This window comes from Haemaphysalis longicornis, unplaced genomic scaffold (assembly GCF_048455015.1).
Source record: "Haemaphysalis longicornis isolate Haplotype H1 unplaced genomic scaffold, Haemaphysalis longicornis Haplotype H1 scaffold_2, whole genome shotgun sequence".
Lineage (NCBI taxonomy): Eukaryota > Metazoa > Arthropoda > Arachnida > Ixodida > Ixodidae > Haemaphysalis > Haemaphysalis longicornis.
Genome location: NW_027526295.1, coordinates 263,047,029 through 263,072,323, shown reverse-complemented (window position 1 = coordinate 263,072,323; position 25,295 = coordinate 263,047,029). Strand labels below are relative to the sequence as shown.

General features: G+C 51.8%; 1 protein-coding gene across 1 annotated transcript; it reads right to left on the bottom strand.

Annotated features, from left to right (window-relative positions):
* Positions 1-1,080: 1,080 nt before the first annotated feature.
* LOC144170575 (fructose-1,6-bisphosphatase 1-like) lies at positions 1,081-24,496 on the bottom strand. Its single transcript, XM_077700458.1, has 9 exons — positions 24,330-24,496; positions 13,078-13,392; positions 12,674-12,810; positions 9,613-9,805; positions 4,825-5,080; positions 4,609-4,749; positions 3,386-3,523; positions 2,205-2,321; positions 1,081-1,400 (listed from the first exon to the last, which is right to left on the bottom strand). The coding sequence occupies exons 1-9, from the start codon at positions 24,455-24,457 to the stop codon at positions 1,209-1,211; spliced, it is 1,617 nt and encodes a 538-aa protein (XP_077556584.1). The 5' UTR covers positions 24,458-24,496; the 3' UTR covers positions 1,081-1,208.
* Between the last annotated feature and the right edge of the window lie 799 nt (positions 24,497-25,295).

Genomic DNA, 25,295 nt, shown 5'->3' with positions numbered 1-25,295 from the left:
AAAGGCGTTTTTGAAATTTCCAATTCGTAGCATGGGGGTTACGACCCAGTGATATACGCTCATTACGATTATCGTCTGCGTTCCGGGGAGCAGAGGTTCTGGTTCTTTTTCAGCACCGAAGTGTAGTACGTTACGAGTGCATTCTATCGTAAATGTCCGCTGACGCACGTGGGGCCGATGCAAGTGATGGGCGCGCAGGCAATTCGGCGCGAGTACTGTTCCGTGCCTACTCGCTGACGCACTCTTGGTGCAGTCTCTACTACGAAGTTTTACTTCCCGCCAGAACCTTTATTTTTGCTACAACGAAACTTTTTTCCGAAGCAGAATAATAGCTCGGCGGCCAAATGCAACAGCGAAAAAAAGAATTCAAGCCTTCGCCGAAAGCCCCCCCCCCCCCCCCCCCCCTCGAGTTTTTAACACGAAAGTTTTGTTTCCGGATACACAAAGATTTCAATGACGTCATATCCGTCATGGAACTGACGCCAGTTCAACGAAGCAAGCGGCCTGTAAAGGGTGCACCCCTGCACACAGGGTCTTCTTGCGGGAAAGCAACCTTTAGTACTAACGAGTACGTTATACTTAGGGTTGTTCGTATTCGGGTTTTATATTTTAACACGGTGTTTTATGCCGGGATACACCAAGATTTCACTGACGTCATATCCGTCACGGAAATGGCGCCAGTACACGTTTGCCGAAGCGACCCGCCAGAAGGACGTCGTTCACCTAGCCCACCCACAATGCAGCCGCGGACCCGCAAATCATGCTCAGCCGCAGAATTCGCTGCACATTTCACTTTCGTGTTTCACCGATTCCTATGACAGAGGAATCAACCAGTTTTTTACGGGTTTAACTGTAAGTACGGATCAAAGAAGGTAATGCCAGAAATGCATACTATGCGGCACATCCCCGTAAGTAATTGCCCCTCGCTTATTAAAGTGCCACACAAGGACAAAGTGGTCATTCCAAAACGCACTTCTTAGCCCTATCCCCATCCATATTTTTTACTGCACTTGCCAGGCAGCTTGTTCCAAGAGAGCACGTCCCTCAACATACAAGAACAACGCCCAAGGCGAGCGACAATTGGCAAACCCGTGCAGTAAATTTATTTAATGAACAAAACAAAACAGAAAAAAAACAAGCGGCCAACTTAAATGCGGGCCGCAATTTGGCGCGGCGGTCTTCTTTGGGGAGTTATGTTATAAAGCGAGCTAGGCGAGGTGGTGCTTCTTGTAGAGCTCGACCACTTCGGCCACGTCCTCCCGGGAGCCGAGGAAGATGGGGCAGCGCCCGTGCAGCGTCTCGGGCTGCACGTCCAGAACGGGCTTCTTGCCGGAGTGCGCCATGCCGCCGGCACGCTCGATCAGATACGCCATCGGGATGCACTCGTACAGCAGGCGAAGCTGCACACGCGCGCGCATATTATTGACGCCACGGCACAGACGGCTCAATCGCACACCACGTGCGCAATCGAGCCTGAAAGGGCAACACATGAGCGTTTGTGCAGCCAAACACAAAAGGCGCCACATAGCTAGGCGCAGCTGCTCGGTACCTCGGATGTAAAAAGGCTTCCGGATTTCAACAAAAGCACATACTATCCGTAATAGTCGCGCAAAACTACACCCCCACGCAACGCATCCCCGTTCGCTCTTGAGAAAGGGCGCCGTTACCTTCTGCCACAATTCCCACCGTTATCAAGCCAGCTCACCCCATAACGCATATGGTTACATGCTCGACCGCTACTAACCATCGCCGCCACTGCATCAGCGCTGAGAAGCAACATCTTTCATGCTAGCGAGTCTATGTAGCGTGAACGATGAAGGACAGGCCCCAACGGAAGGAGTGTCACTCCTAGAGCAACTTCGGCACGAACTACAAGCGGGGACATCTAAATTGTGCTCTATAACTCAAGCTCTCATTCAGCTGAATGCACCACCTAGAAAAAAAGACGCCTGTCATTCGATAGGCACTTGGTATTTGAGACGAGCGAACGGGGATGCACATTTTTATCTGGCATCCCAACCGCTCCGAACAGGTATGCGAACTCAATTCTGTTAATCATAATCCTGGGTGAAAAGAAAGGTTCGACATATTCCCTGCCTACTATGCACCTGAAAGGCACTGCACGAACAACCGAGGCGGTGACAGATATATCGAACGTCAAAGTGCACGATGCAGAGGGCATTCCCGTAGACCACATGTCCTACCTTTCCGTTGGGGGAATCCTTGGTGGCAGGGTACATGAATATGCCGCCGTACTTGAGCGTCCGGTGGACGTCGGCAACCATGGAACCGATGTAGCGGGCACCGTACGGCTTCCCAGTCTGCGGGAAATTGAGAACGCGCGATGTTTCTACGCCACGACAGGCTCTCCACGGCAGCTGGGAAAATACCGCGCACCAATGCCACACAGCGCATGCGCGAAGAAAAAATTGAGACGCGGGAAAATAAATAAAACGGACGTACACCAGGCGCCTCTTCATCGCCCAACATTTGGTGCAACTGCAACTGCACTCGCGTTCAACTAGAAAAGGAGTGCAATGGCCAGATGCGCACATGCAGAATACTCGAAGCTTAGAGCTGCAGAATCCTGTCGCGTCACCAGTGGTTGCGTGGAGACCGTTTGTGCATTCAAGCACGCATGACGAACGCAACGTCGGATTTGTATGCGGTTGACAACGTCCCGTTTTTGTGCGCTGAAGCAGGCCAAAACCGAAAATTCCGGATGACGCCGTTGAAGGCAGCGCATGAAAAAAAGGATCTATTTGCCGACTACACAAATCCTTGAGCCTACCGTAAGCAACGGCATTTTTTACGCTCAGTGTTTAGAATTGGCACGCAAAAGCTTCGGTTTGATACTATAAGACCATGTGTGCCGGCGCTTTTCGTTGACACTGAGAAAAGAGCCCTGACTTCCAACCCGCTCCCGGGTGAATTACTAGTGGAATAATGTATACGTTGCTCGCGATTTTTCAGAGACGCACGACAGATTAGCAGGTCTACTCTCATATCTAAATGCCGCTGCTCTCTTAATTTGCCGCTACAAGCGGCAAAATTTGCTCCATTTCGACCCAAGTTCGATCCAGCCTGGCTTAAAACGGCCATTACTATTTTTGTATAAATCATCACCCACTCCTCCATAAACTGCCTGAGGGCTTTGAGAGTATTTAAATAAATAAATAAATAAATAAATAAATAAATAAATAAATAAATAAATAAATAAATAAATAAATAAATAAATAAATAAATAAATAAGCAAGCAAACAAAAAATAAATAAATGATTGTCCCACAAGAGGCGAAGAAAGTAAAGCACGTCGTTCAAGCTGACGAGCAGGCCAGCAGCGAATAACCTGCACAGCACATGAACATATAGAACAGCGCGCTCACCTTGGGGAACTTCTTCGACTGGACGTACTCCGTGACTGCGGGGTCCCACAAACCGGCGTAGCCCTCGTTGATGCTGTAGATCTTGCCGCGAGGCTTGACCTTCATGTCGGGGTCCGTCAGGATGAATTCGCCGAGCGCCTGCAGGGGGGAAGGGCGCGCACGAAACGCGACCGTCACACACCGGGCGCCGGGCGCGGAAACGGAGCGGCGCAGCAAAGACGGCTGGACTCGACTCTCCTCCTCCCGACCCGACTTTCCTCCTCCCGCGCGGAAGGAGGAGAGTCGAGTCCGGCCGTGGCGTCAAGTACTATTCACACCCCTGGCAAATGTTACCGACCTTCAGTTTCCGCGCACATCTAGCTTTCGCCAACAACTCCATGGACCTGGCTAATAAAGTTGTGGCGCCGCAGAACAATCGCATTTAGTGCGGTGCACAGGAGTGGAAGCCCTTTCGGTCATTTTAGGAAACAAGGCGAGGCGCGAGGCTCTGGAGAGTTGTGTATATTTCTACCAAGGAGGTTATACCTCCTTGATTTCTACCAAACCAAAAATGGCCGCGTTCACAAGATTCACATTCGAATCTTGCAAACGCGGCCTTTACAGGAACTATGTGGTTGTAAGAATGTATAAGAATGCAATTTAGGTTAAACGGAGGCGTTTAGCCGAAATGGATGATAAGCATATCAGTTGCCAAGGTAAAGAATATGAATCCAGCCTTCACGCGCCGCATTTAGGGGTTTTTGCGGATCAATTTATGGACCATAAGGGGATATCCGACGCGAGCCGATATACAGCAGCCAGTACAAACGACGTGGCTACGCCATTCACAAAAACCGGCGCCACGGCCTTGAACCTAATCTGTGACCATGTGCTCAGAATACAAAATATCAGCCTCTGCTTCGCTGTATATTACATTTACTGGTAATTTGGATAAATCATCATTTGCGTATCTGACTACATTCCAGACAAGTTGAAGCACACTTCTATAGCGTGTTCAAGCGGACAAGATTCGAACGCGATTAACCCTGCAGTATTCTGAATCCTCCCTCCACTGGAGCCTCCAGTGGAGGAGGTCCTTGAAATGGATTTCCCCATGCATAAGCATTGCGGAATCCTCCTCTCAGCCGAGTGAATGGAGCAAATGAGCGGGGGAGGGACTCGGAATTAAGTTGAAAGCCGTTAGAGAAATAGAGATGGCCGTATAGGGAGCGCCGTATACTCACGGGGTCCAGCATGAATCCATTGACTCCCTGGCCCAAGCTCAGGACAACCATTGTCGCGCTCCCGTACAATGCATACCCCGCGCACACCGCGTTCCGCCCCGTCTGCAATGCATCTTTCGCGTTGGGTTGACCTGTGCTTGTCTGCAAGAGCAGAAAGAGAGCGCGCTCTCGTGAGGCACATGGCGCAAGCAAGCACGCACGCACGCAGGTGCATACCCGACGAAAGATGGCAAAGATGGAGCCGATGGATCCGAGGCAGTCGATGTTGGAGGAGCCGTCCAGCGGGTCGAAGCAGACGACGTACTTGCCCTGCTTCTCAGTCTCGACCTCGACGACGGTCTCGTTCTCCTCGGAGACCAGGAGGCAGGTGGTGAACGAGTCCTTGAGCAGGTTGATGAACAGGTCGTTGGCGAGCACGTCCAGAGTCTTCTGCTCCTCGCCCTGGACGTTCGTGTTGCCCACCATGCCGTACCTGCACGCGTCGGTGCGCGGCGCCGATCAGGAGCCGGTTCTACGCGCAACCACCCTGCAAGTCTCGTTTGCACTGATACAGTTGAACTGAATCTGCAGCGAGAACCTTAATAATCATCTTGCATTGATGCAGCTACGTGACTCATCCTCACTACGTTTCGGGGAGGCAGACTTCGACGCGAAAACGTTACTTGGCTAGTTTAAGGCGGAGAGCTGGACTAGACGGTCACGCCATATGAGCACTGGACAATTCAGCCTAATTAAATTACGAACGACGGTCGAGAAGAAAACACGGACATAATACTGACTATCAGCCGAATTAAGTGACGATAAAGCGCGTATATATACGATGAAACCTTGCGAAGCCTATAGACACGTACACGTTCCTACGAAATCAGTTCACGGGATAAGCACGGAACAGGTTCTTTTTGTGTGTAAATGCGACGGAAGCCGTTCCAGCGCACGTGTAACCCTTGCCGATAATTAACGCTTCGACAACATCGCGTGCAAGGCGACTGCGCTTCTGCAGAAGAATGCCGATGTCGTCGATGGACGAGGTACATGCTCAAATCACGTCAATGAAACGGAAGATGGCAGGATGGCGTTGTCTCGAATGGCCCGGCGTGTTATCGTGCACTGTCGGCATGTTCCCGTCTCAAATAAGATCCCGGAAGACCGCAAGGCTCACATTACCACAGGCGTAGACTGTATACCTGTCCCGATATAAAAGACGAGGCTCTACGGAAGCAGGGCTTCGGGACTACCATACGGAAGCCAAACGCGAAAAAAAAAAAAAAACGTTAATGTGTCTCCAATAAGAATAAGATCTGTAAACAGGATGTGCTTCCAACAAACAGATCTGTAAACAAGATCTGTAGTGCTTGATGACAAGTCCTACAGCGAGAGCCCCGATGAGGCTGTCGGCAAGAACTTCAAACCCGTTGACCCAATGAAGCTAAAGGAAGCCCAGCAGGACACCGTCTCACTGCTGGCAAAAAAGGAAAACTGTACGACCTGTGCGGCAAGGTAAAAGAAACACCGAAGGAAATCTCCATGATAAAAATCTTGAATTCGTATAATAGAAAAATCTCAGACCATCTCCACTAACGTGATACCTGGGGAGGGGCGAAGCATGAGTGTACAGGTGTATTCAAAGATTGTAAGCCTCTCTTGCCACACGGCGCGCGCTGATTGGGCGCCGACGAAGCGCCGGTGGGAGGAGCGATCGCGCTTGCTAGCTGAGGCGGCGGCGCCCTTTCTTGCGTTGAACCGGATTTAAGCAATTAAATGAAACAGACTGGCCGTAAGTTGTCTTCATGTCACGCCGCAGCATGCTAAGATGTAGGCTTTGCAGGAGAAAACCTGGCGTTTGAAACCAATTTCGAGACGGAATTTAACAAATTTCCGTCAATGCAATTTATTCCTGATTATTCCTGTATTTTAAATTAGTTTGTATCATGTTAGTCTATTTTGAACCGGTTTTATCCATTATACACGTGTTTTTTGACCATTCGACAACTTGATTTACCGTGAAGACAGGAGACGACAACGACAGGAGACGACGACAGCCCGAGTCACGAAGTTGCTTCGCCCCTACAACGAGCCAAACCAGCACACAGTGAATGTGTACCCACATAGCTGACATCTTTCAGCAAACATAAAAGGCCTGTACAGAACGCTTGGGGCGTATTAGCTAATGATATACGAAATCATTTTTTTATGTGAACACCTCAAAGCCTTTGCAGAGGCGGATTCGTAGTGACCCTTTAGCCATTGGAATTTGTATCACACCGGTATACGACGAACCTACGGAAAGGTCCACTCGGCAAGTTACGATACATGTGTCTTCACTCGCAGTTCAGAAACGATGATCGTTTCACACCGATTTCCCCAGCAAGGGCCGGAAAGAGCAGCAACTCTCGTTCTAATGCTCCTCACTCTCGAACAAATTAGGCTGACGTTAGACCGCCAATAAGAGTTGTAAGAAACCGAAATGCCGCTACGCTGGGCACGTCCGAGATGCCCCTGATCCCAGTTTTACGATGACTTCCGTCGCGAGTGGGACAACTGCGCGGTGGCGCTGTTGCGGTATCGATGCAACTTGCTTTGCTTGAAAGGATAGGGCAAATAGCCTTCATGCGCAGACATATGCTTCGCCTTTACTGAGCAAGCTAGCCATCACAGCACTTCTTCCCAGTATCTTTAAATCGTATCAAGTAAACATTAGGGCTGCCACAACTCGGGCGGAGTACAACTTAATGCGAAGGGTAGACGGGCGAAAAGAACTAGAGCTTGTCGCGGACTCTGCACGAGGCCCCGAACGGATCGTCGAAGTCGAGGTCCGCTGCCGCGTAGGGGTAGGCGGCCGCTCGGGGAGCTCGCTCACCGAAACCCCGACGTGCCCCAGAACGGCGTCCCGTTCTTGGGGATTTCGGTGCGATGTCTTGGGGATTAAAGTCCTCGAGTTGCAAATAATTCGGACCGCAAAATGACATGCTTTACCACACTCCATTGCACGTACTTTTGGCACTGGTGCGAAGGCGGCGACGGGAATCAGCCAATAAGGAGAGCATATGCGACGGCCCCAGCCTATGAGAGCAGCAGTAGCCTCAACGAAACTACGTCACGACTCAAACGGACGCCGAACGGACATTTTGAAACGAACACAACCCAGAATTTCACCCCTGGAGAGAGCAAACGGCGCGCCTTTTAAATCTAATGCGCATTGTTGGCTGAGCCTCTTCCCGCCAAGCATTGCAGCGCTGCACGAAGTTTGTGAAACATCCATACAGTGAACGGGATGGTAGTTGGTGGCTCAGGCAAATTGCTTGTGTAACTGTGTCGCGAATCAGCACTACGCCTTCGCTCCACGTTTTTAGCGTGACTGCACAATTTATGTCCAGGATGCACACTGGCACATTCCTTATTCATCACTGTCACGCAGTGATTTCACCCTCAACACTGAGATATATCAAGAAAATACACGAACAAAAATACGTGTTAAAACATTTAAACGGGAACATTCGGTTTGAGACATTCCATGTAATGGCACGTCCTCATGCCAGAATTCCAATTTTATCAAAACTTTTGATATTCGTTTATTTTAGCTAACAATATTCGTTATGATTTTTTTCTGAGACTCGCTACTTCCATGACCGTGAAACCAGACGTAATTCTCGTGCACGGGTGCCTCGAAGCCTGTATGAAACGTAATTGCCGAAAAGCGCTATTCCGCTCTGGACGATCAACGGTTCAAACCCGTGCCACAGAGCTGGCGCCTTGAACATGTCCTCTTCGCATTCCATCCTGGCCTGTGGTTTCGTTCGCCCTGCATCCCTCAGAAAGGGACCAAAGAGGTCAATCAACTAAGAGTGGCCGGACCGCAAAAGAGGCAGGTCAGTTCGGGATTGTGTCCGCCTCCTATTTTAGGCGCCGGATAACTAGCTGCATCTTAAGGCCACGCAGGAGAACCTCTCTTTTAGTTGCCGGTTCCCGTCTACTTTGACGGCGGTCTTGCCCCAGTACAGGTTTTTGGGACAGCAGTAGGTGGAATCGCAGAATTCTGAACTTCGCGGCTTGCTGAGATAACTGTGTGCGCGGAGTTCCTTGCAGCGGTGCGCCGTGCAGGAAACACGCACCGGCGCAGCCTGCAAAGCGAACGGGAAAATTTGCGCCGCTGGTTGCTGTCGCGTCGGTTGATAATGCGAACCGGCACTCTTGACACACAAATAAAGTAAAAGTAAAACACGCCCACTGTGACCTCGGGCGTGCGCAAGAAAAAAAAAAAAAAAACTCGTTTACTCGGGAGTCCAGACACTCCATGGATGGTGCTGCTCGAAGGTCGTCTAAAGGATAGGCAAATAAAAGCTGCAACTCTCTCGAAACGACTCTTCGCCTACAATTCTAGTTCGTTTTCGCGTGCACCCACGCAACTGTCACGTCACAGAATAAATGGAATTTACACTGCATAGGACATAGATTTCAATCGCGAGGCTCGTTTTTCCGCGCACGCAGAGAAAGAACTATCCTTGAACGTCCTTCTGACCCAAGCTTTATCAGGCAGCGCAATCGTTACGTGCGGAGGACAGCTGGTCGCAGATAGTGCACTCGGCAGCACTTGTTTTTTTTTTTTTTTTTTTTTTTTTAGTCCTTGAGGTAACTCCTAAGCGCAGGGAAACAACCAGCGAGCACACAAAAGCCAACCAAACGCTTTGAAGTGCGACATGTCGCAATACCAAAATAATTTGCGCTAACACATCCGAATCTTCGAGTCCGCGGCGGGTTTACGAAGCTTCTAAGGAAGAAGAACCAAATGCATGAAAGAACTGTGGAAGTGTGGTTAATGCGCACTGAGATGCGCCTTTATTTCGCACAAAAACATGCACGCCCCTCCTTGACACCCCCGAGCTCCGAACAGTGTAAACAAGTTATTCTTCTGGCGCAAAGACCGCCCGAAAGAGGGCTAGGCTGCAAAAGGGGGTTTAACGCTGCGTGTGTTCAGTTCGTTTCGACTGGAGCAAATGCGCCACTCACAGGTTGGCGATGCCGGCGCGCCGCACCGCCGCCGCGACGGCTTTGATGGCGCACTGGATGCTGGTCAGAAGCTGCGTCAGGTCTCCCGTAGCTCCGGGCACCTTTCGCTGCTCGGCCAGCACGAACCGGGTCAGCGTCATCACGTTGGTGTCGACCGCATGGTGCGAAGCCATGTTGCGAGCACTCTCCTCGGCTGCTGCGAGCAACGTCCGAAGAGGCAGGCGGTAGAGTGGCCTGAGGAGCAATGAGCGGACTCGTCACCGTGATTCCCGCGCCAAGACCCCTCGCTATCTCCTGGCGGATATCGCGTCTCCGGGCAACCACAGGAAAGCCGAAGGTCGACCGGCCGTCGCCGCCGCTGCTGCGAGAGCGCTGCCCGTGTGGCTATGCCGCGCTCATTTGCTGCTCGCTTCCTCCTCCGAGCGCCACCCGGCCGCCGCGGGACGCCCGACGCTGCGACTCATGCGATGCCCAAGGCCCAACCGGCCTCAACGGGCTGTAACTACGACGCGTGGACGGCGTGGACTGCCATGAACACGCGCCACGCCTACTAATCTAAACAAGCTGTTGGATTGGATTGAATCGGTACGCCTTGCTGAGCCATGAAACGAAACCGAAACTAGACAAACAAATCGAAACTACTAGTTTTGATTATGTATTTGAGTGCAGTTTCAAGTTCATTTTGTTTACCATGTGTTAAGAGATAGTAAGGTTTTATTACTTATTTTTCACTCAAGTTGCCGCACGTCACAATGAACAAAAAAAAAAAGAAAGTTAACTGCCTGCCCGAAGTAGGTAGGGGGTGGAGTATGATAGGGAGGCCTGAAACTTGCTCCGTGGCCAGCGCTATATCGACACATTCTGTCAATAAATGTGTTATGCGACAATCTGATGCAGAGACTTTTTCGGCTCGGTTTATTTTTGTCACTAACTTTCTGCTCCCACCACCCTGTCCTCCATCAGTGCGCCGCGTCTTCCTTCGCTCGCGCCGTTGCTGATCACGGAGGCAATGCACATACGCGCACACAAACAGCCTCGCACCCAGCCATGCGCAAGACCTGGGCCGCGCTGACATCACGCGTCCTCCTCCTCCTCCACTGCGGTACTATTTGCTCTCCCCCGCTTGCCACTCCCGCTGTACTACTGTTCGTTCTCCCGCCTTCGTTCGTTTTGTGGGTAATTAAGGCCATGCAGACAAAACACAAGTTTGGTTCATTCGATAGATTGCCTCGTTAGAATCATACTGACACCACTTTTAACGCACACTTCGCTCAAATAAGCCATATAATTAGGAAAAAAGGAAATTTCCATGCGACCCACTAGCTCATTTCCCGCAATAGAACCTATGATGTCCAGTTTTGTTCAGTTTTACGTCTAAGCATGAAGAACCAACTAGCCCAGCAACATGCTTTAAGAGTATCTTGAGGCTTCTGATGAACGCAGAGCAGGGATTTATACACACTCCCCCAACACCCCCCTAACACTCCCCCCCAGAAGGACTTCGACAGCCAAGGGTGTCCGCAGAACTTTTTGCAAGGGGGAGGGGCATCCATCAGCGGGGGGGGGGGTACGGTTGGATAGCACCAAAAAGAATTGTGGTTACGAAAATTACAAACAGCGAATTGAACCAGACTTGGAGAATATACATTGGATTTTATTAGCGAACAAAGAAATGAAGCTAATAAAGAAAATGCGAAAAGTTACTACTTTGTCACTTGTAAGTCTCGCTGCGTGAGGGTTGTCGACTCACGCCAACTGATCACCAGCACACAGCACAATATGTTCACATACACACAACTGCACTCCGTCAATCTTCCTTGAATAGCAGCTGCAGACGCCTCGGGTTTTTCTCGGCAAATTGCGAGGTGACATGTGTGATGAAGTTTTGAAATGGCTCATACAATAAAGATACTACTGGCTTCCCTGACTTTCAATGCAGTACAGGCACACAAGCGTTTTGAGGGGCTGATTTATAGGTTTTGTTTCGGGGCTTGGGTGGTGCCGACATTTCGGAGGAAAGGGTGTACAAGGTGATGGGACGGCACGGGAGGGTGTTACACTCTCCCTACTAAGTGTAGTGGTGAAAATTTTTGCCAGATATAGCTGCAACTTTGTCCGAAAACTGAAATTGTTGAGGTAAGACTGCATAACTCTTGAGTTCAGAAAAAAAAAAGTCAGACCTTTCAGAATTGTTCGCTATCTTCAATAGCCAGCCCAGGCAGTCTGTTTCACTGCCGCATGACCGGCAATGTTAGTCAGTGTCTAACGGTGCCATGTTGACCGCAGTCCTGAAGGGCGTTCCATACGGATACGCAGGACCTGAGTGTGCTAATTATTTGAGTAGCGTGGATTGTTGGGCTAGTTGGTTCGCGTACATAATTTAAAAAAGTTTGCGCTAAAGGACGGGACAAAGGAGGGAATGTCGGTGTCGTTCTCCCCTCTCTTCCGCCTTCAGGGTAAAGTTATTTTAATTATAGGCCAACCAAGCTGTGCAACTTTTTTGTAGTGCATAAAAATATCCGAATCTCTAGAGAGGGGCAGTTGCCCCCCCTTGCCCCCCCCCTTCCGGACGCCCATGTCGACAGCCCCCCCCCCCCCCTCCAAAAGGCCCCCCTCCCCGGGAGGATTTCGACAACCCCCCCAAAATCGAATACTTGGATAAACTCCTGGCGCACACATTTGTCCAGGTCTATCCTCCGGGCGATACGCACTAAGAAAAGCGCTTGGCAAACCGCAAATAGACCGAGACTTTAAGCGAAAATGCCACCAGTGTGTGTACGACGTAGCTTCACATAACACAAATGCCATATGGTCAGTGCAAGTAACTGACTGTGAAAATATGAGCAAGTTTTTTTGGTCCCGAACGAACACTTTCAGTTGACGGACACCGGACACCTAAGGGCGTGACAATAATTTAGATAGGGCTCTGAACTAATTGGTACAAACTGCACGGGCGCTGCAAGCATTCCTTTTTATAACCTCCACCCATGAACAAGCTACCGCGCGCCTTTCACGCCAATAGTCCCTAATCTAGAACGACAGGGCAGTAAGCAATAATCACCTGGACAAGAAACATCGTGGCTGTTGTAGAAATTCGGTTCCTCAATCGTTCCGGGCAAGATGTATTCGCAAGGCTCTTGCTTCACTACAACCTCGAGTGGCAGCATGACGTCTGCTGCGCGGCATTCATCGTCGTACCTGGGAAAAGAAAAGATGATCGATCTGCATATAAATTGAACGCTCTCAAACAACCCAAGCGCCTTCGAACAGAATAGTACCCGCAAAATACTTTCCGCGGTGAGTTTAAAATGGAGCTGCGACGACAATGAAATTGTTTATACTCCGTTCGTCGACCAACTATTGCACCAATGATGGCACCAATCCCGTTTTCTTCAACGACTTTTCAATGGGGTCTACCAACAATACCCTCGCTGGGTTACGCGCTCGAGCATACTACATACGTACGAGGCTTCGGCATGCTGCACGGCGGCGCCGCAGGTGGCGGCCCTTCGGCGGGCCCTGTAGAGCGTGTTCCTGAGCCTGTCGTAGCTGGGCACGGAGGCAGCCTGCACGGCGGCCACTTCCTCGCGGTAGATCTGCGCCAGGCTCTTGGAGACGTCCAGGCGCGCCTTCTTGCGCAGCTTGGACTTGACGATCTCAAGCGCGTTGCGCTGCACGTCCGCCGGGTGGTTGTGTACCGCGGCCCTGTTGCCAGCCACGAGCCGGCCGCTCAGCGTCACCACACGACCGGGGCAGCGCTCGAACGAGGCCGACTTGTACCTGCGCGCAGGGGAAGACATCGACGACCTTTCGCGCCGAGCCTGAGGTGCCCTGAAAAGGCATACACATCCGTTCCGTGGCGCCGCACACACGTTTCGGCTGACACGGCGTCCGCACAGTTTCCCCCCCGTTACCTGCCCCGGATCGCTATGCACGAGGAAGCGAAGCTTCCCCGCCTGTCTTTATTCCTACTTCGTGGGTAAGACAACTAGGGGGAGGGTGATAAGTGCGCATGCTCAAAACCGGAGCCGTTCCTTTCTTGTAATTAGGCGTCATCCAGTACTAGGAGAGATGATGGCGAAGCAGCGGCTAAGCGTATAATTTCCTTCGACGGGGCATGCACAGTCGTGGCCCGGATGGTGCAGACTAGCGTGACCAAATAAAGACGATGCACTGCGACCCCCCCGTTGTGAGTTGCCTGGCGCCGCGGCCGCTGCCTGTTGCTCCGCACGCGGCTCGACTGCTGCAATGTGGCGAAGCGTCTGCACCGGCACGGGGGCAAGGACTACCCCACATGTGCGGACTGTACGCAACCAGAGACGAGTCCTACTCTGCTCTTGCCCTCCCCCACGCAGCGTCGAGAGAGAGAGAGAGAGAGAGAGAGAGATATATATATATATATATATATATATATATATATATATATATATATATATATATATATAGAGAGAGAGAGAGAGAGAGAGAGAGAGAGAGAGAGAGAGAGAGAGAGAGAGAACTGTAATGGGCGCCGCTCGTCGCCGGGCCGCTCACGTGACTGCCATGGCGGGTGCCACTGGGGCACCGGAGGACGCAACGAGGGCCGTCTGGATGTCCTCGCTGGGGCTGAGCAGTGCGGCCTTCCAGTCTGACTCGTCGTGAATAAAATTGCCGGTCTGCATGGTGGGTGCGTCACTGCCACAGCGGGTCATGTTGGCCCAGACTCCGCAGGATGGACAGAGCGGGCTGTATAAGGTAGGGTGTTTTCTGCTGTTCAGTGCTTGGAAAAGTAGGGTATTTGTCTTGATTTGCCGTAATAAGGTCACCTGGTATCGAGCGAGCGAGGCGTGCGGATGTGCGTAAATGTCTATAGTGTCCTTGTAGTGAGCTAGAATATCTTGAAGACTAAGGAGGGGCGCTGAGAGAGGAGGGGATGACAGGATGATCTGGCGCCTGGTTGGTGAGCTTGCAGTCAAGCTCATGAGCCCCTCGTTCCCCTCCATGCCCGCGTGGGCGGGGGGTCCAAGAGACGCCTCAGGAGGTAAGTGCGGAGTCTATTCAACGCAGAAATTTGGGCTAGTTGGTGCTACGACTTCGACATGGTAAAAAGTGCACTAGACGGGGACACAAGAAAAAGACAGTGATACGGGACGAGCGCTCGTCCCGTGTCACTGTCTTTTTCTTGTGTCCCCGTCTAGTGCGCTTTTTACCATGTCGAAGTGCGGAGTCTCGGGGATGGGGCGTATAGTAAGCGAGCAGCTGCGGGCTGCACTTGCTGTTGGTAATGTTTAGTAGGGCGGTCAAAAAGGCAGTGACGACCCATCGCGGTGGCTCAGTGGCTAAGGCGTTGCGCTGCTGAGCACGAGGTCGCGGGTTCGATTCCCGGCCGCGGCGGCCGCTTTTCTGATGGAGGCGAAAAGAAAAAACGCCCGTGTGTATACGAGATTTCGGCGCACGTTAAAGATCCCCAGGTGGTCAAAATTAATCCGGAGCCCTCCACTACAGCGCGCCTCACCTCATCGCCTGCGTTTCGTCGGCGCGTTAAACCCTACAATCAGTCAAAAAGGCAGCGACGACTATTCCAGGTGAGGCAACGCGAGCGATCCGCACAACTGAAATTAAGGGCAATGGCTTCCTCTTCTGCTTCCGTGATGGGCCAAGGTGCATGCGATTTCCTGGTCATTGGGAACTTTAGATATGGCAGCGCGGAGGGTGGGGTGTCCTTTGTATGGGGAGGCGTCCGTGCACCAAACATGCGGATGGGTCTTGCGTTGGCGGGTGAGGTACCTCGTCAGTGCCCAGCGCCGACCGTCTTAAAAGCCCGCCTACCGTTCTTGGGCAGAGGGGGTGACTGTATCACGGTTTGTAAAAAGGGAGGGGCGGCTGTTTGAGTGGGACAGTACGGCCTAGCCGTTGCGGGATATTTCTGCCTGTTGGCGTGCGCGCGAGGCGGTGAATGTGAGATGTGCGCTGAACCTTTAGTTCATCAGCCGTATTATGTACGTCTGTCTCCAGGAGGCGGTGGGTAGGAGCCGTCCCGAGAATGTCTAGCACCTGCTTGTAGGTACGGCGCAGAATTATAATGAATTTTTCCATTTCAAGGCGAGTCAGCTGCATATAGAGGTGGCATACGTTATCTTGGAGAGGAATGCTTGATACGGCCGGCGCCGTATAGAGTGTGTTCGGATATTCCCTGTCGCCGATTAGCTACCCGAGTGAGCACGCGACCGACCTGGGTGGCATGAACATCCAAGAGGCGGATGGTTTTGGAGTTAATACCGTTTGCTTTAATATGCATCCATAATATCCGAATATACAATGTGCATCCCAATATCCGAATAACGGGAACCTGAGGGATGGGTGTTCCCGTGCTGGAGTATAAGTATAACTGAATGCTCTGATGGGGTGGAGGGATGTGACGGCCTGGATAGATAACTGATCAGGTTTCTGCGGGGGGGCACCGTAGCTCCTCGGTGTTTGCGTAGCGTTCCACCGTTGGTATGCCAGCTTGTAGGTCGTCCTGGATGTCGCCGTCGCTACCCCCGAATATCCATGGAGTGACATCGTCCGCGTATAAACTATGGCGGAGATAAGGCATCTGGGCTAGGGCTGGCGGGAGGTCCCGCATCGCCACCTTAAATTGGAAGGGAGAGAGCACTGAGCCCTGGGGAGTCCCCACATCGCCCAGCAGGATGCGATCGGAATTTAGGTCCCCGCTTGCATGGCGTGCCGTGCGATGGGATAGAAAATTCTGCATGTTGTGATATGCTCCAGGTCCGGCGTTCATGTCCGTGAGACTGCACAGGACGGCATCGTGGGCTACGTTATCGAAGACGCTCTTGAAAACCAAGGACGGCCCGGGTGTCCCGTGAAGAAACTCTGGTGCCCAGTATGATGTCATGGTGTAGCTGTATCAATATGTCCTGCTTGGGGCATCCCTAGCGGGAGCCGTACATGGTTTCGAGGAGTAATTGGTGTGTTTACACATATGCAGCAAGACAGTGGAGAACCATATGCTCGAACAACTTCCCTAAGAATGAGGCTAGCGAAATGGGACGAAGGTTCTCGATCTTCCGGGATTCCCGGGTTGAGCTACACAGACCGAGCGCTCCAGCGTCAAGGTCTTCCCTGCACCGTGTTACGATCGGCGTACGGTGTTGCGAAGACCGTCTGCAATATTATTGGGTTCAATCACCGAATCATTCCGTCATGCAGTTTTCGCCAATCCCCCCCCCCCCCCCCCTCATCTACGGGGAGCGACCTGGCTTTGTATGCAATGACGCGGCGGCGAAAGACGCTGCTGCTGGACACAAGCCGCTTTCGGCACCCGCCGGCGAGGCAAGTTACAATGACCGAGACTGTTGCACAGAGGGATTGACAAATTTAAGACGTCGCGCGGAATTTCTCTTTCGGCGGTTACCGAAGTGGTCCTGTCTTCTTCGACTGCGAGCCGCGCATCGTGGGGCCCCTTTGTGGCGGGTCCGAGACGCCGTTATTCAACGTGCGCCCAAGGGCTTTGACCATAGGAAGATTGCACCACGGAAGTCAACCTGACGCTGATCTGTGCGAGGGGAAAAGTGCCTTTTCTCTGTGAGTGTGTGGGCGTCAATTTCAGAGCCACGGATTTTCGTGATTGGTGCGTTACTCAGAGCAGCTGGAGAAAGGGTGAAAGGGGGCGGGCCCAACCTGGTCATTTAATCTCGCGCGCGCAGGAGCGCAGAACCCTGTTCTTTCAGTCAAACGCCATGTAAATTTCTGCACATAAAGTTCTGTACATAAAGCCCCAACTCCGGACCAACGGACGCCATCACCGGTCACGCTACCAGATCCGCAACAGCCGGCATAAAGGACCTTCTATTGCCGAAGAATAGAAGGTTTTCTATACCGGCGCAGGGAAGGCCTTGACGGTCCCGCCACCCAACGGGAAGTCTTCGTCCATCTGCTCCATTACCTGGAAACGACCGACCTCACGCAGCGTCTGTAGCCCGGACTGACGTAATTGTGACAGACGTGAGCGCGGGCAGTGCTGTAAAGAGGGCAGTCACAGCGAAGATGATGCAAAGTTACTGGCATGCGGAAGTGGAGGTAATCTGAGGGTACATCTTCTTGAGCAGGACCGGAGTAAGTAGTGTTCCAGACCGGACGCGATGAAGTAGAGACGTCGATCGGGTTAAAGAAGGCTTGCTTTGAAGGGTTCGCCCGGCAGGCCAAATAGTTACGCTCGTCGCTGTTGGACTCCTGGTGGTATTTATGATATTCGTAAAAGGAGCTTACTCAACAGGAGCTTACTCAACAGGAGCTTACTCAACACACTCAACATTGAATGACAACCTTGTGGGCCTCAAGACGGTGAATGAACTGGCGCGGCACATATAGTCGAGGGGCTTCGGAAATGTTTCTAAGGTGAAGGGGGAGGGGGGGCTCCAGATCACCACCGAAGATGATGAATACACTATTTTTACATAATTCAGGCTGACTTGTTTGTTTACGGAATACCGATCATAACCACGTGGCACACGAAATGCAATTGCAACCGCCTTCATGAGTAATACAATCAGCATCGCGAATCAAATTATGGCAATAAAATCATTTGCTCCCCCAAATAGGTACATCAAAACTCTTATGATAGTAATTTGTCAATAACAAGTTGTAAAAAAAGCAACAGTGCGCATTGGGAATTAACGATTAGCCTTGGCAGACGGGACGTGCGTTCTGGCAAAATGGCTCAGTTTATGGAGCCTCGCGCTTCGGACCTTTTTTTTTTTAATTCGAAAGTTTGCCCTGCGGCATAACAGTGTACGACTCACAGATACACGAACAAGTTTGCTTCCCCTATAAAGTCCAGAAGGTGCCGATCAAATGGTCCTCTCCAGCCAGATATCTTTGTTTTGGAGCAATGACTTGCCTAATCGTTCCAAGACCAGGGAGGGCTGAGCCCTTTCTTAGTGACAACCGAGGGAGGGGGGAGGCTTGAACACCCCTTGATACCCCCCCCCCCCTCCCTTCCCTTCCGTAGCTCCTGATATAGTGCAGCCAGTTATCCAGCGATGTAGGCGAACTGCTTGAAAGGTATCGATAGAAATAACGATGCGTTCTACGGGCGACAAAGCGATGAAGGATTCAGAAAAGAGTGTCTCTCGAATCGCGACAAGTTCAGCTCAGGACGATGAGGAAGACACCTGGACCCTAAAGGAGTACTGACACGAAATTTCAAGGCTGAGATAACTATGTAAAAGGCTTCCTTGGTATGTGGAGATATCTCCCTGCAAGTTTCAAGAGTAGCCGTTCAGAATAACATATTTTAAATCCATTTTAATCTTTGTGCGCACGGGAAAGCTCAGGACGGTGCCCTTTCGCAATTTGCCTCAGCATGGCGCCATCTGCGCTTCCTGCCATGCTTCCTGCCCCCAAGCTGGCGACATCAGGGCTTCCGTGACGTGGCCAACGCGCTGGCTGCGGTTGGCGCGCGCTGCTTACACGTCATGGTTTTGGGACTGACGTCATGACGCCCGGGCGCGTGGAGAAACCACGACCGGTCTGGGGGCGCTCGCGCGCGAGCAGTGGTGCGACAAGAACAGTGACGTCACGAGCACCGTCCTGTCATGGTGGCCACCTCGGTGTTCGTTTCCTCAAAACCGAAACTGACAAAAATAAACGAGGCGGCAAACAATCATTTACGCTGCGATAGACCGCCTGATGTGGCATTATATGGCTAGTGGGCTGGCAGGCACCATCACAGCGAAAAAGACGTAAAAGGGCGGAGACGTCAAGGGTATCTCGATTAGAGCACTGCACGGGCCTGATTTTAAGGCCCGAGTCCGGCCCGGGCCCGCTTTGTGAAGCCCGAGCCCGACCCGGGCCCGTAACACCGAGCCCGGGCCCGACCCGGGCCCGGGCATTCATAAGTGAGCCTAGCCCGGGCCCGGCCCGGGCCCATCGTCTCAAGCCCAGGCCCGGCCCGGGCCCGGTGATTTATTTTTGAGCCTAGGCAGGGCCCGCGTGTGCGTGTCCAGGCTCGGTCTTAGACGATGAAGAAAATTTGTTTCTTATATTTGGTCCAGTGTCTTCGTAGCAGGAAATCAGACGGAGCATCTTGTCTGTACAGGCACGTCCTGAATTGAAACGCAAAAAATAAGGGTTTAAAAATGCACCTAGTTTAGCTTACACCGTCTGCAGTTCACTCCATATCCGCGTAATGATAGCTCGTATTCTTACACGAGACACCACCACCTTAGATTACCAGACTCTTGAAAACTTCACGTTGTCTCGGTCACAAGTTGGTATTGCTGAAATTTCTTGCTTTCCATTTGAATCCAAGAGTATGTGCGTGCGTTGAAATATTGTTCCTGCAGTGGTTGTTAAGCGGTGCGCTTCTCTAGCACACGAGTTTGATTCCCAGCATGGCAGCCGCATTTAAATTGGTTCGACATCTAAAACACACGTACATAGACATAGGTGCACAGCTACGGGGTGTCTTAATTATTTCCTTCCCAGCTAGGGCATTCCTTGTAAGCGTATCTTTGATATGTTATACACCAAAAGATAAAATCTTGATGCAGTACATGCCATTAAAGTATAGTGACTATCAGACCTAGCAAAACACGTTTTTGAAACAATGTGTACAACTAACATTAAGAAGCGCGTAAAAGTAACCTCAGAATATTCATCTTTGTGCTCTTTTTACACCTCACGTCGGAACTATTAACGGTCGGGCCTATGAATTCAAGCCCGAGCCCGGCCCGGGCTTTTGGGCCGGCCCGGGCCCGTGCAGTGCTCTAATCTCGATTGTGGCACCAGCAAGCAGCAGAAAAAGGAAATCGTCAAACCTTCTCTTCTGGAGGTTTACGGCGCAAAAGCTGGTCATGCGGTGTTGGCACACCCATTATGCGAAACACAAGTGCGGGAAAAATCCGGTTTACCGCGCGGCGAATAGCCGGTGCGATGACCGCTTCGCTGAACCATTTGGAAGAATTCGGGAAACATGCTGCGTGAGCGCCCGCGGCGCGCCGTGTGCCGCAAGACTCCCGCAGCGCCGCTGGTGGCGCTTCGCGGAGAACAGCCACGGGCTGCCGTGTTGCGTCTAACAGTGGCCGCGCCTTTACATGTACAGCAGCATCCGCCCCATCATGGGGCCAGCTTGAAGAAAAATAAACGAACCCCTTCCCTACCGGGAACAGGGGTGCACGCGAAGGCTGACCTCAGTGAAAACGAAAACCAATTCCTTCTGAAAAATTAAAACGCAAAACCATTGACCAACCACAACGCAAGCCTTTCCTTCCCCCGAGCTTGACCCAAACGCAAATGCCGAAATCCGGAATCAGCTCGACGAGCACGCGCAAGTTCTCGGGCCCGCTCACGTTGGCGTTCTTGCGTGGCTGCAGCCCGGTCTTCAACGAAGCGAACCAAGCGCGGCCTACCGACGCCGCCGGAAGCCGTGAAATGGCTGGCGCGCGCGCAGCGAGCGTGTCTGCGACGTGGCGTGATGCGCCGGCGCGCCAGCTGCGGGTGACGAGAAAGAGAAAGTGGGTGTGGGTACGCGGAGGGGTTTTGGCGAACGGCTACGGCACAAGTCAGCCAATTCAAGCTTTCTCTTGAAAAGCGAACACACGGGAGGCTCCGGAAAAACATCCTCATCAGCATGTTTTTGTGCACTGCAGAATGAAGATGTCTTTGCTCCTATCCTGCGCTGTCCGAGTCCATTCGCCCCTAACTTTCCCTATATCACCCCTCCAACCTCTTTCTTTCTTTCTGCGCCAGTGACAGAAGTAGACTACTGTTCACCACATCAACGTGTTAATTCTACGCTCGATTTCCATCTCGTGGTTTTGATCGGCCTTTATAACTTCCCCGAGACAGTTGTATTCACCAACCTCTTCCAAGTATTCCAAGGGCAATGCTTTCCGCGCGTCTATTCAACATTACTTTCGGCTTACTCATATCTAACTTTAATCCTACGACAAGGCTTTCTGCTTGCAGTTCCTGAAGCATTCTTTGCAGATATTCCCCCACAAGATAACGCTGGTATGGGTCCCCGGCCACGCCAACTTGGACGGCAATGCTCGAGCACATGAGCTTACCCGAGTACTCTCCCCGGGTCCGTCCATGCTGTGCCCCATGTGTACCACCCTGGCACTCAAAAGATTTCACAACATCAGGCACGCCGACAGCATCCCTGCGCGCTACGCGCAAGCAGGCAGTGTTTCCCGGTCCCCCACCTCGCCCTCTCCCGTGAAGCCGCGTGTGTGGTCCGGAAAGCACAAACCCCCTCTCTTATCCCTCCATCCCGTATCCACAACATGCATGGCAACTTCTTGCGTCCCACTTGCCCTACACCCAACTGCCCTTCCTACCCATCAGTACGGCACCTTTACTGGGAGTGCCATCCGCCAGACCTACCACCACACCTGCGTTCCCGCATCGCTTCCTGGGAGGACTGGTTGAACCCAGGTCCTGGCGTATATAGATGTCAAATCGACGCAAGAACTTTTGGCGGCCCACTGTCTTCGTGTTAGTGCGGACCTCTGGGAGTTCTACGGACCAGCCGTCTCCTAATGAAGAGACTGTGGCACGACGGCCCGGACTAGGGCTGTTTAAAGAATTATTATTATTATTCTTTATTCGGAATGGGAGACTCAAGGTCTAGTCAGGGATGGGAAAGGCGGTAAAGAAGGTGAGAGCGTGTCTATTCTCTTGTGTATCCCGGCGGTACAAGCGAAAGTCCACAGGGACATAACAGAATAAAGTTTTCTCTCTCTCCCGCATCAATTAGCAAGACAATGTCATCCGATCCGTTTCCTCTTGTCCCCGTCTTCTTCCCACTGTTCTTATGAAAAGATATGGTGCCCGTACATCACTTTGAAGCCATGGGTTCGTCTTCTCCACTCCATGTTCGCTCAATGCTTCCGTTACTGCAGGGGATGCAACCGCACCAAATGTTTTTTTTTTTTTCGTAACCTATAAATTCCAGAAAATAAACTCCGCATATGTCTGCATTAACAGGTAGATGGCACGAATGTCATCCGTTGTTAAGTAGCCTCTCCTAACAGTGCCGGTTCGTTGCTCGCTATCAAAGGTGTCACTTATGCAGGTTTCACGTCTTTGTGAACAGCTAGCTGTATACAACACAAGGGTATACAGAGCTTGGCATTCTTTCAGGCCATTCCATGGTCCCTCCAATTTCTAGAGCCGTTCTGAGAATAATTATGCTAGCTTTCCTATCAGCAGTTATTCCGGCGTCACCCGGCATAGAACATTTCCGTTATTGTATTATCTCGTTCATGTTGCTCGTTGCGTTGCCACTCTCGCCTCTTAGTGCATGCACATCGCATCGGTGCCAACAGCCAGCTTCTTCTGCTTCCGTTAATACGCCCTCGCCTTTGGTTAATGGCATTCCTTCAACCCCTGCCACGTTGTAGGCGCCAATGTCGCTGCCTCTATTCATCATGACAAGCCCGCCAGTTCGATTCGCTTTTTTGCTCCCGATTTTCTCCTATTCTCGCGTTTTCCATCCGCTCCCTCGTTTTCTGACACAATTAACCTGCTTTGTGTACGTGTTCTCGCCACTTCCTATTCAAAAAGGGCCGCGTACTTGTACTGAAGCTTTATTTTCTGCGCCCCGTCTCCTACTGGTTGCAGTATAGTTTTATAGTTTCGTCCGATTCCTGTGACACACTGACACCTCACCAAGCGTGTGGTCGCACAGGCTAACAGTGACGTAAGTACAACGCTCGAGCGAGGATAGCTCCACAGTCAGCCTGAGAGCGCACGGCCGTATGTGGCGGAGATGAGTGGCTGGCGTGGCTGCAAGCAATGCGCTGTCGGCAGTTGCTGTCTCTGTGTCAATTGTCTGATAGCAGGCGCTACGAAGAACCAGCAGCAGCGCGATAATGCTGGTCGTGGTGCTTACCGCCTGGACTGGTGTCCTCAACGTCACTGACTTCAAAAATTTCCTCCTAGCGTTCACAATACTAACCAGTGTCCCTCTCTTGGCGATCATGACCATACCGGCCGTGCCGTCACTCTGCTAGGAGTTCCCCTGTCCTAGACAACGCCCGCCTTGACAGTGGTCGATTGACTAAAAGGGGGCGGGGAGATATCTCTCGGGTGAAGGATTGGTGCCACAAAAATACGCGTGAAAACTAATGCTACATTGTGCCTCGGACAAGAGCACATCCACGTGAAAGCGCAAGAAAGCATCAGTGCCAAGCGTTTCAACGTGCGCCGTAACTGCCGTAACCTAGCTCTTCCATATACCCGAACAAACTGTGACGTCTGCAGTTCTATCAGCTGTTTGCTACCCCAGGGCTACAGTTCATTTGAGCGGATTAACGTGGTACACTGTTCAATAAACTGCAATCCCGCTTACAAACCGGTCGGTGCCTTTGTCGAGTGCCCCCACACAGCACGTGTTCGTGCCCTTTGTTTTGAAAACAATCATGCCGGTTTTCGAGCTCCGGCCTAACACATAATTGCGGCGGTACTATATGTGGTTGGTCAACATTAACATTACCCCGTAGGCAGATCCTTATAACAGCCGTGACTGGCAAAGCTGCCAGCGTAGACAATTTGAGGATTTAAATACGAGCGTATTCTGCTCCGCCCAATCTAACAAGGGCCGTGGCAAGGCGACGCAGTTCCTCGAACAAGGGCCTGCCTGTATTGATCCGCGCCGACAGACGTCGGCCAGCAGCAGGGCAACCACGGGCGCTGTCGACCAGTGAATCGAAACGGGCGCTCACCTGTCGCAGACCCAGTAGACCCGTTCACCCCGGCGCTTATTCTGCAGGTAGCGGTATCCGTCGAGGAGCATCACGATCATGCCTTTGCTCGTTTCCGAGAACGAAGGCTGGCCCGCCGGCGCGTCCATGGTGGCGCAGCCGCGTTCGCACCGCGCGTCGGAACTTCGGTCGCGGAAACGTCGATGTGTCGCGCCCCGACCGCCGGCCGCCCCTCCGCGTGCAGCGGTGGACCCGACCGTTCGCTTTATCGACAGCTCTCGTCGATAAAAGCAGCAGCGGCAGTAGCCGGTCGATAAGAGCCCTCGTCTGAGCGATCTGGCCGGGCAGTGGTGCGTGCGGAAAAATGTGGTGCGCCGAAAGGGATCGAATCTGAACGTTTACTGCTCCACGCGCGCGTGTGCGTTGGGGTCCGTGTAAACGTAGGTACTGCAGCTACTCGACCAATTTCGCCTTGCTGTGAAATTGCGGGATAACCACAGAAAAAAAAAAAAAAACAGTGAAAAAACAGTGTCCTTCCATTCTGTAAAGAAGGATGATCAGCGAAGCTGGGAGCAGTCCGAGGAATGCAAGAAATTTATAACACACTTGCCATTTGCGATTGAGCATACTTCCTCGCTAGTTAGCGGAACGAAACTTGGAAATGCTAGAGACTAGGAAGGACTCAAAGGATTTAGAAGGCGGCATGACGGGTCTCTAGGAGACAGTTGTCATCACACGTGGCTTTTGGCTGCATTTTCTCGTGCTGCGCTCACAACGCGACAACCCAAAAGAAAAAGGAGGCAGATGATGCGAATGCGCGTTTGCCTCGCCATTTCTGTATGTGAACTGAACGAGGCAACCAGCTAGGCTGCCTGTCTGCAACGCCGGATGTGCCACGTGTGACGTCTCCACTGCCACATACGGAAATGCTATTGGCAAAATATACTGCTGCGAAAAGATGCCTTCCCAGCAATGCATCTACGCTAA